This window comes from Lissotriton helveticus, chromosome 7 (assembly GCF_964261635.1).
Source record: "Lissotriton helveticus chromosome 7, aLisHel1.1, whole genome shotgun sequence".
Lineage (NCBI taxonomy): Eukaryota > Metazoa > Chordata > Amphibia > Caudata > Salamandridae > Lissotriton > Lissotriton helveticus.
In genome coordinates, this window is record NC_136068.1 from 1,032,854,489 (window position 1) to 1,032,866,551 (window position 12,063).

The following is a 12,063-nucleotide window of genomic DNA, read 5'->3' on the forward strand; positions in this document are numbered from 1 at the left end:
GTGTGGCTCTGTGTGTGGCTCTGTGTGTGGCTCTGTGCGTGTGTGGCTCTGTGCGTGTGTGGCTCTGTGTGTGTGTGGCTCTGTGTGTGTGTGTGGCTCTGTGTGTGTGTGTGGCTCTGTGTGTGTGTGTGGCTCTGTGTGTGTGTGTGGCTCTGTGTGTGTGCCTCTGTGTGTGTGGGTGTGGCTTTGTGTGTGGCTGTGTGTGTGTGTGTGGCTCTGTGTTTGTGTGGCTGTGTGTGTGTGTGGCTCTGTGTGGCTCTGTGTGTGTGGCTGTGTGTGTGGCTCTGTGTGTGTATGTGTGGGTGTGTGTGCGTGTGGCTCTGTGTGTGTGTGGCTCTGTGTGTATGTGGCTCTGTGTGTGTGGCGCTCTGTCTGTGTGTGGCTCTGTGTGTGTGTGAGTGCAAATGCAATAGGTCTCGCATTTGCGAAAGATTAAGCTATTGGCATTGTAAATGGCAATGCCATTCATTTATCTGTTTTCAAAACCAACACATAAATACCATTTTTGTCATTTACAATGCCAATAGCTCTAACATTTGCAAAGGTGAGACCGTTGCAAATGCTTGTTTTTTATAGATTTAGCAAAACATTGTTTTTGTCTCCAAAATCTGTTCCAGTTTAATTTGTATCTGCAGTAAAGTTTCTATGAAGAAGCATGTTTTTTACTCGTAGTCTTGAATCTGTTTGCACAATTGCTCCGCTGCACTTAAAATAATGGCATTATATGTATGTTGGGCCGCGAGCAGGCACTAGAAACACTTTTCCCTCATAAGCATATTTTCTGGCGTTTCACTCTATTCTTGCATATGATGCAATTCCTCCTCTTGCTGATAGGGCACTTAATTACACTTATTCTGAAATTCCAGTGTTGGAAATCCTTAAGAAAGTTCAGAGCTAGACATTTTTGGTAAAGGTGAGGTGTGTGTGTGGACATTTAATAGCACCGGCTCCTTGCTTCCGAGCAGAACCTAGTTTCAGTCTTCATTTTGGTACAGGGACACTTTAATCTGCACTTTGCTTAAATATTCTTCAGTGCAAGCGGATTTCAACTGGAAGGTGAAGTTGAAAAAGCATCTGTGTGCCAAATGTAAGATGCGCGGCTTACAAATCTGACAAGTTAACGGCATTCTTTGTCCAGGCAACCTGAAAATCATACATAGAGGAGGAGAAGCCGGAGAATTCGCAGAAAGAGGCATGTCAGAGCCGAGTTAGAAGTTTGACTTAGCTCAGAGAGCTAAGCATGAGCTGGCCCAATATACAGTCCGTGCGGTTCTGTGTGTGTGTGTCGCTCTGTGTATGTGGCTCTGTGTGTGTGTGTGGGGCTCTGTGTGTGTGTGTGTGTGTGTGTGTGGCTCTGTGTGTGTGGCTGTGCTTGTGTGTGTGTGTGTGGCTCTGTGTGTGTGTGTGTGGCTCTGTGTGTGGCTCTGTGTGTGGCTCTGTGCGTGTGTGGCTCTGTGCGTGTGTGGCTCTGTGTGTGTGTGGCTCTGTGTGTGTGTGTGGCTCTGTGTGTGTGTGTGGCTCTGTGTGTGTGTGTGGCTCTGTGTGTGTGTGTGGCTCTGTGTGTGTGTGTGGCTCTGTGTGTGTGCGCCTCTGTGTGTGTGGGTGTGGCTGTGTGTGTGTGTGTGGCTCTGTGTTTGTGTGGCTGTGTGTGTGTGTGGCTCTGTGTGGCTCTGTGTGTGTGTGGCTCTGTGTGTATGTGGCTCTGTGTGTGTGGCGCTCTGTCTGTGTGTGGCTCTGTGTGTGTGTGAGTGCAAATGCAATAGGTCTCGCATTTGCGAAAGATTAAGCTATTGGCATTGTAAATGGCAATGCCATTCATTTATCTGTTTTCAAAACCAACACATAAATACCATTTTTGTCATTTACAATGCCAATAGCTCTAACTTTTGCAAAGGTGAGACCGTTGCAAATGCTTGTTTTTTATAGATTTAGCAAAACATTGTTTTTGTCTCCAAAATCTGTTCCAGTTTAATTTGTATCTGCAGTAAAGTTTCTATGAAGAAGCATGTTTTTTACTCGTAGTCTTGAATCTGTTTGCACAATTGCTCCGCTGCACTTAAAATAATGGCATTATATGTATGTTGGGCCGCGAGCAGGCACTAGAAACACTTTTCCCTCATAAGCATATTTTCTGGCGTTTCACTCTATTCTTGCATATGATGCAATTCCTCCTCTTGCTGATAGGGCACTTAATTACACTTATTCTGAAATTCCAGTGTTGGAAATCCTTAAGAAAGTTCAGAGCTAGACATTTTTGGTAAAGGTGAGGTGTGTGTGTGTATATAGACTCACAGGAATTTGACTACGTTAAGGCAGGCTTCTTGCTAACACCTTGATAATACTGGGGTCTAAATAAATTAAATGACCTTGATTAAAGTCATCCGTTTTCGTATTTACAGAGCTATCGTATTTCATATCGAGTAAAAAGAAAATAAATTAAGTTCTTTCTTTACTCAACATTGCTTGCTACACCTGTAGGCCTGAGCCAAAAAACAAGGTGCATAGTTCGGAAAAATAAGAGATGTTAACGGCAGACAGTATATGAAAAATAATGTTATTATTATCAACTATCTGACTAATCTCAACCAGCACTGTTACATGCACACAAACACCGCCTCTGTCTGCTTCATGACCCTGCCACTGGACCTACGAGGAAGACAAACAGTACTCACAGACAGAATTTAAGCATTGGGATTAGCTGGGCTAATCTCATCATTCAAAAATGGGGCTAATTGTTCTTAAGTAGTCTAATTGAACTAGAATTTTCTACAAAGATCCCAAGCAGGCGTGTTCTAAATAGGCTTCCGACTTCTCCTTTCTCCAGATATAGATCGGAAAGTGCAAGAAGGAATTTCATAAAAAGAAAGTACAATTCTTACAGCATGCTTTTCATACCTCCTGCATATCATTACCTTCTTGAAAACAATTACCTTGGGATAGCGTTCCAGCTTCTCCATCTTTTGAGCTTCCCGCAAAGCGTTTGTCATCAGCGGCATCTCTGTCAACCTCTGACTGGATAGGAAAAAACAAGACATCACCATTGAATCAAAAGATAGATGGGAAGTGTTGCAAGTGCAAGAAAGGAACACAAGGGTAAGAGGTTGACCAGTAGAATTATTGGGTTGGAGGTGAGAGAGGTAGACCAAGGGTCAAGACAGGAGAGGGGACATTGAGAGCAGAGAAGTACAGAAAGGAAAGGCCCAGAAGGAGGCAGACCTGTGAGAACAATTACCTTAATTAGGCAGCATTTCTGCTCCTACACCGTGGATACCTTCAGCATAACCATTTCAGTAAGAAAAGTAATACTTCAAGGTCTAGTTTAAAAAAGGTTAAGAAGGATTCTCTCAAAAACACTAAATATTATGAAACCCTCCCTCTATGCAATCGACCCCATACCGCAATACCTGACCAAAACAAATAAATCAAACTTTGACACCAAAGTTCCTTGAAATTATCTAGTCATCATTAGAACACTGTCCTGTTCCTTATCTACTAAAAATTAGACGTCTTGCTTCACACCGGGAAAGCAATGAGGCCTAATGGTTTGCCAGTAGAACTATACAAAAAAGTAGCGGGAACGGTCGCACCCCATCTACTTAATATGTATAATGAGAGCCGAGAGCAGGGGATCTTGCCCAGAGACCAAACACTGGCCACGATTGTGGCGATACACAAACTAGGTAAACCCGCAATAACTAGCACCTCCTACCGCCCAACATCCCTAAAAAACGCAGAAGCTAAGACACTGGCCAAAGCATTGGCCCTCCGACTGCAGCCACACCTAAAGACGTTGATTCACCCTGATCAGTCAGGATTCATGCTGGTACGTAATACCTCTATTAATTTAAGACGCTTGCATGGAGTACTGGCTCGGACACCAGAGATCCATGAAGATGCGGCCATCCTCTCATTAGACGCCACAATGGCATTTGACCTCGTGGAGTGGCTGTTTATGTTCGCAGTACTCCGAAAGATGGGGTTTGGCCCAAAGTTCTGTGAATGGATTAAACTTCTGTACACAGCACCCCTAGCACAAGTGGTAGCAAATGGACGCATATCATGAGAGTTTGCATTGGGGAGGGGCACGAGACAGGGCCGCCCACTGTCTCCACTCCTCTTTGCGCTAATACTTGAACCACTTGCGGCATGGATAAGGCAAGACCTGTCGATCCGTGGGATGAAATGGGAGGCGGACTGAGAAGACCGGATTTCACTTTACGCGGATGACGTGTTAATATACTTAACGTCCCCGGCACGATCCCTGGTGTTCTTGCTGGATATTTGTACAGCATACGGGAAAGTGTCCGGGTATACTATCAACTGAACAAAATCACTCCTCTATGTGCTGCATGGCCCCACCCGGCTCCCACGAGGTTGTGAGTTACAAATCACGACCAGAGGATTCAAATATTTAGGAATATATGCTTCACCGCGGGAAACAATCTTTATAGAGGAAAACCTAATGAGGCCACTGGCAAAATTTAGGGCGGATGTCAAACATTGGAGATCTCTTCCGTTGACCTTACTGGGGAGGGCAGCACTCTTCAAAATGCTAACGCTGCCTAGGTTCCTCTACGCCTTTCAGAATACCCCATTTCCATTCCCCCCTCATACTTTAAAGCAATCGAAGCTGAGGTCTCCACACTGCTGTGGCACGGAAAACCGGCCCGCATAGCACAACACAAATTAGTACGTAGCTGGTAGGATGGGGGAATCGCATTACCAAATGTTAAATTATACTATTGGGCCTCACAACTAGTGGTGATAAACCAATGGCTGCACGTCCCGCAGGATGAACCGGCATTCAGAATGGATAGGTGCCTACTACCCGCAGATCATCTGATGAAAGTCCTCTACACCAATAAGAGACAAAATACACTGACAGGACCGACTGCACACACAATCAAAATATGGCACACAGCGCAAAGGGCACTGGGATAGGAGGGGGTACTAACACAGGCCACCCCCCTCTGGGAGACCCGACGTTTGGGTACCTTGACTAACACTAAGGGATTCAAGCAATGGGACCTCATTAGTATCACTACAATAGGAGATCTGTGGGTAACGGGGGAGGTCCTTCCCTTTGCAACACTGCGGGACAAATACGAGATGGCAGAGACGGAATTCTATCGATATGTCCAAATTAGACACGCGCTCACGAGCGCTATCCCCCCAGACGCCCAACTAGCGGAGACGTCGCCCTTAGAAGACAGACTCCTCACGGACTATATGGACAAAAAGGCCATCTCCCAGACCTACCGTAAACTGGTTAATAATCAACCAGACCCCTTGACAGCGCTGAGGGAGAGGTGGCAGGCAGAATTGGGAGACATGGATGAGTCAGACTGGGTGAACACGCTAGTGTCGGCCCGAGAGGAAGCGATTCCATCTAAGTTAAAACTCATACAACTTAAAGTGCTACACAGGGTATATTATCCACGCACTACATTACACAAACTTGGGCACGCACCTGATCCACTATGCCTCAGAGGGTGTGGACATACTGGAACATTTTATCATATATTATGGGAATGTCCACGTATACAATCCTACTGGGAACAGGTGATGAATGAAATTTCGGAGGTAGGGGGGCAGCGGCCCCGCTAGATCCCAGAGGGTGCCTCCTAAATGTCTGGCAACCTACGGATTTAAGTTTGGCACTACAGAACTGGGCCACGCTGGGGATAACGATCGCAAAAAGGAATATAGCCATGAACTGGGGCTCTGGGATGGTACCTACGCACCTACAATGGGAAAGAGACATGGATGTCGCAATGGTGGCTCAAAGGGCGGTTTACACCCATAGAGGATATCCCCAAAAATGGTCTAGAATATGGGGACAGTGGAATGAATTCCGGGGGAATATCAGTGAGCCTCCACAAACTGACTCAACCCCCGGAGCAAGCCCGTAAATATAGGAAGGGCCGCATGGGATGGATTGTAGATATGACTAAAGGAAGTTGGCGGTGGGAAGGGAGATATGAGAGTAACGTCAATTGCTGTATTATAAAATTACTAAGCTGTGATATGTCTGTTGGGTATGCCGTAACAGGTGATATGTATAACCTAACGTCTGATGGAGATGTTTATTGTTCATATGGATGCGAATGTAAATGCAATATTAATAATATTTTTTTTTTAAATAAAAATAAAAATTAGACGTCTTCACCTCTGTTAAAAAAAAAAATGTTTTCTATCACAGTATACCACATCCCACTAATATCATGGAAAACAATTATATGGAAGTAAACAACCTCACGGGTGATAGTCAACCAGATTTCCTCTCAGGACACAACACCAAAACATTAATGGTGGATATGATATTGTAGAAGATGCCTTAAAGGCTTAATTATTTTAGGCCCATTCTCAGACTTTGGTACAATGGATCATAAAATCCTCTAATACTTGCTCAAAGAACGACACAGAATAAAAAGCATGCTATTACAATGGTGTGAATCCGATCTTGCAAACAGGCATCAATGTGCAAAATGTGTGGATTTCTCTCTGTACCAACTCCAGTTACCTGTGATGTGCTTCAGGGCTTCCCATTGGCAACCTTACTCTTCATTATTTATGTTGACCCTCCAACCCCCCTGGGTCGATACTAACTAAGCTAGGGATTCGGGCTTATCTCTATGCACATGATATCCAGTAATAAGTTTGTGTCTCCACCAACTCTGATCACAAAATATGGATAAATAAATCAACATACAATAATGGCTAAAAAGTGGTCACTTAAAAAGAAATGAACTAAAACAAATTTGAATATCTTCTAACCAAAACTTGACTTTTATCTAAATAAAAACAGGATAAATGTGATCTGATTTGCAGGCTTTCACCCTCTAAATATTGAATCCGCCAAATCCACAGAAATCATATTAGATAGAAACGTAACCTTGGAGCCAAATTAAGAATCTAGCTGAAGGGGCATTTTCCCTCTCAAAATACTCAGTAACTGCAAACCTTTCCTAACTCTTATTGTTTTATAATGTGCACTGCAATCCTGTGTCCTTTCTTGCATTGACTATGCCAATGATCTTCTCCCTGGACTTTCACAGACGAACCTTGCATCTCTAAAGGATACCCTGCATGCTGCAGCCAATTTTGCATCAAATTCCCACAAAACATGACCATATCACACAGTTCTCATCTGCTTAAAATGGTTACAAATGAAGAAAAGATGCATTTATAAAACTGCTTACAATAGAAGGTGGAATCAAAATAAACCATCAAAACTTACCATCTCCAGGGCTTCCGAATGGGTTAAAAACAAATTCACTACATGAAAGTTATTAGGATAGACAACTAAGATATGAAAATCCTAATAAGTGTGCATTAGATTGCTTAATCCCTGCAATTTATTTAAGTTACTACAGATATCGGATCTGATTGATAAAAGCAATGATACGCAACAACCCTCTTCCTATACTTCGATGTATTGCCTGTCTCTCTTAAAAGAAATTTTTTGGGGTGAGAATACCTCCAAGGCCAACAAACTGCTTGTTTTGTATGATACAACTTCGCAGGGTATATGTTATACCTTTTTCTTTCTAAGTCACTTTTCTTGGAGTTTGTGATTCAGTGATACTGCAAGCTCACGGCTTATCCTGCAATACCAGTGGCACTCTTTCCATATCTTATGCATATACTGTATTATAAACTAGTCCTTTGATACCCCCTGTGGTCTTGTTCATACTTATATAAACCGTCTAAAACTAAATAAGAGGCATCTGAGGGGAAGAGGCTGGTGGAATGCCTTCACCGGCTGTGAGCTATCAAATCACCTTGAGACCCTTATGGGTGAGTGACCGCGCTATATAAATGCAGGAAGGCAGTAGATGTACTAAGGCTGGAAATGGTACTGAAGGTGCTAAACAGGACAGGTGCATATTATAATGGAGAAGTATTGGAAGCAGGAGGCAGGATAGGGCCTATTACAAACGAGTGGTACCAGGAGTGCATAACAAAGACTGGCTTCTGTGATGGCAAAATAGTAGCAAGGGCGCTGAGAAAACAAGTCATTATTGTTGTGGAGAGTAGGGCAGAATTGGAAGTGCACTAAGAACAAAGGTTTAGTGAATGAATTCTCACCGTTCACTTTTGAGCTGTGCCATTCGCTTTCGCACATCATCCACAGTGACTTCAAAGAATTCATCAGGTAGGTCCTCAGAGCTGCTCACCAGCCATTCCTTTCTCTCAGGGTCTTCCAAGTCCAGGTGACACACCACAGCCTCTCGTTCTACTAGCTGAAATCCAAACAAACACAAGTCAAAGGAGAATGAATAATGGTCCATGGAATACTCATTCAATATCCAGGTTCATTCTCATCACCACACTGCTACTCGCAGCATTGAACATTGTGCTGGTAGATCACAATCCCAATCCTTAAGACTTGTGGTATGTCCTAGCAGCAGGATAGCATGCCAGGACATTCAATTAACCAGGCTAAAAAACACCTTTAATGGGGAAACTCGCAGTTACTCACTGAACCCTCATTTACTTCGCTACCACAGACTATTCTTCTCCAACCAGATACACATACTGTTGGGTGAAGTCAGACGGGGAGGTGGGTTTTCATCCTCTGGAGAGGGAGGACTGAAGCAACCAAAACATGAGTAAACACTGTAAGTACCTTCTAACCTTAAAGATAGCATGAATAGACACTTCTGAGTATGGATGAAAATAAATTTAATAGCACAAGCATCACACATTCAAAAGCCAAACAAGGAGATAAAATGTCAACAGTAACTTTGCTCAGGTCTCTCTCTGAATCACCGACTATGAAAGCAAAATTGTAACATAACAACTAGAGAGGATAAGAAAGACTAACAAGCATTGGCATAGCCAATAGGTCTCGCCTTTTGGATCTTATAACTATTTAGTTAAGCAGCACAATATCCTTACTGCAACAACATTAACTGTTGCATGGCTAAACACTTTTACGGTCCCAAAGGCGAGACCTATTGGCTATGCCAATGCTTGTTTTATGTCATTTGTATGTTACCCTCAAATGCCTACTGTTTATTTAGCCTGTAATTCAGATGTCGTGTTAGATGGCTGTTTGTTTTGGGTCTCTCTTTTTAAAGTTGTTATAAAGTATTTGAGTGACATGGCAACATTGTGGCTGCCTAAGATTTGAGTGGTAATTTATACTAGTCTTCTTCATGGGCAATAACAATAAAATGCATGGTGAAATACTAAATCTTGCCATTTAATTAAACAAAACACTAGTAACAAGAAAACTGCATGAGTTTTTTTTTTATTCAAGCCCATAGAAGCCACACTTTAAAACAATTTTTTTAATGCTGCCTATTGTTAGCAGCCTAAATAAAGAATGTGCAGTGCAAATTAATGTCTATTGTGGAATAGGTGATCTTAGTTTACTGGAACTAAAGAGTCAGAGGGTAGCAAGTCAGAGTTGGGGGTGGAAAGGGGTGCATAGAACGAGTTATCCAAGTGAAAGACAAGGGCACTGCGGTGACGGGAGATGGAGGAAGAAAAAGTGGTGATGAAGTGACAGGGTGGATGATAGGATTTCTTAGAAGGGAGCAAAAGAAGTATGAGGGCCAGAGTGGAAAAAAAGAATGTTCACTTAAATTGGGGGAAAGGACAGGGTCAGTTGGGCTGGGCAGGACGTGAACAGTTGCTCGGATTGGGAAAAAGCGAGAGAATAAGGAGGGTGGTGTGAGAGGGAGCTGTAATCATGCCGGAGTAAAATCGGGACCTGTAGTAAGCCCACGGTAGAAGAAGTAAGTAAACCCAGCAGCAGTGTAGAGGGAGCTGTCAACCCTGGCTAAAAGTAACAAGCAATATGTAAATCCAACCAACATGTCATCTCCGTGTGAGCTGAAAAACAGTTTGAGGAGTCTCTCGTGATGGCATGTATAGCGCCTCCCACCATGCAGGTTATGGGCATAAACATTTTAAAGTCGGGGCTTTAAAAGCTTTACCTTGGTGTGAGGATCAGCTTATGGGAATCTTATACGACAAAACGAAAAGGGTAGCATTTCTGTAGTTGCATCTGCTTTCCTTGCCCTCAACGTCCCTATTTTTCATGTCCACCTCCAGGAGCCTGTCATAACGCCCAAAGAAGTGCTAGATGGACTTGGTAGCTCAATCTGCTGATGTAGATGTATGGCGCTAATTACAACAACAGCGCTCCTAATATAAGGTGGGACAATCATTCAGTGAAGACCTGTTTGGCATACTAATGTGGGAGAGGGGTACAGCACACATGCATGCAAAGAAACAGACACAACCAAAGCTGCAACTGCAACATGTGTCCACTGGTAGATATAAACAGTGATGACACACACAACTAGAGGCAGCAAGCTTGAAAATAGTAACAGGCTGAAAAACACATTGCACACACAGTCCCCCATCTAATTAAAAATGTAAAAGTAGTTCCTGAAACAATGAAAGGACATGCGGGCGCGAAGAGTTGTGCGAGCGCGTGTGAAAGTGAACAGCAACACAACTGAGTTGTGTGCACGCACGCTCGAAAGTGAAAAGTGAACAGCAACAGAACTGAAACTGATTGCGGTCCAGATGGCGCCTTGGACGGTGAAAGCTTGCGGCTGCGCGCGCGTAACCGCAAGGGCTAGGTCAGCAAAAGCATGGGGTGGTACTTTGAAAACCCCACTTACTAAATGTCTCGCAGAGCAGCTAGACCTAAAAAGGCTTAGGATTACTCCATCGCACATACTTTACACCCACTAGCATGTAAAATATTTATCCTGACAGGCCGTCAAACTAATACAAATGTGGAGATACTGGAACAGGCTTTGCACATATAGTATGGAACTGTCAGGTGGTAGTAGATTACTTGTGTGAAGAGGTCCTCCATCTTAGACGAATGACTGTCATACTACTAAAGACAACAGTGAAACACTGTTAGTTGGGTCTTATGCCCAGCCTCAAGAAATGATGGATGCAGCGTAAATTCAATGCATGCAAAACGCTGAATAGCCATTGAATGGAAGCCCCCTATGGTGTGGCAAGGCGGTATCTGCAAATAAAGTTCCCAAAGCATGGATGACTGAAGAGGAAATACAAAAGAAAATGAAAGATGGTATGGGAACGCAGGGGTTAATTTGCAAATTGGGCAAACAAGATCAACACAATAGGTGATGCCATAGAAGATGCCTATGTTAAAATGAAAGATACTGAGAGGCAGAGGCATCGTAGTGTGCATTCTGAAGATAATGTGGGAGAAAATAATGTACTGAAATGGTTAATAACTGCTGACATACGGCATGATGTGGGGGGTGGCTAATAAGTGAATAGGGTGGGGAATGTATGGACATTATATCCTGGTTTGCTCATACATTTGTAAATACACAGCCTGCATGCTGCTTTAAGAGACAAATATGTAGGAATGGAAGTATACTGTCCTAGGACACCGTGATGGGATTGGTCATGTTTGTTTATTAACAGTAAAATGATACAAAAACTGAAAAATAAAGTTTATAGAAAAACAAACAATAAGACAAAAACAATGAAAGTACAAGGCAGCATGTCACACTCATCCCTTCCTACAAATTCCACAAAGTATAGCAAAAAGACATGTCAACAACGTATCATAACTCAGAAGGATGCAACACTTCTGCCACCTGCAAGGAACCACTGGATACAGCAGGAAAACATATAACAAGCATTTACAATGCAATGGTCTCAGCATTATTAAAGGTAGAGCTATTGGCATTGCTCATGACATTTCTTTTTGTGTTTTAAAAAAAAAAATCATAAATAAATGGCATTGTCATTTACATTGCCAATAGCTTAATCGTTAAATAAATGGCATTGTCAGTTACAATGCCAATAGCTTAATCGCTCGCAAATGCATGACCTATTGTATTTACACCCACACAGAGCCACACACACAAAGCCACCCACACACATATACAGAGCCACCCACACAGAGCCATCCACACAGTCATTCACATAGAGCCACCCACACACACAGAGCCACCTACACAGAGCCACCCTCACACAGACAGAGCCACCCACACATAGAGCCACCTACAAAAAAAGCTATCCACACAGAGCCACACACACACAGAG

General features: G+C 43.2%; 1 protein-coding gene across 1 annotated transcript in view; it reads right to left on the bottom strand.

The window, feature by feature from the left end:
• Positions 1–12,063, bottom strand: part of ASPSCR1 (ASPSCR1 tether for SLC2A4, UBX domain containing) — a 902,109-nt gene that overhangs the window by 520,662 nt on the left and 369,384 nt on the right. The window contains exons 8-9 of the mRNA XM_078653432.1: positions 8,092–8,246; positions 2,931–3,012 (exon numbers count right to left, since the gene is read on the bottom strand). Coding sequence (XP_078509558.1) covers positions 2,931–3,012; positions 8,092–8,246 — 237 coding nt within the window. The remainder of the gene's footprint in view (positions 1–2,930; positions 3,013–8,091; positions 8,247–12,063) is intronic.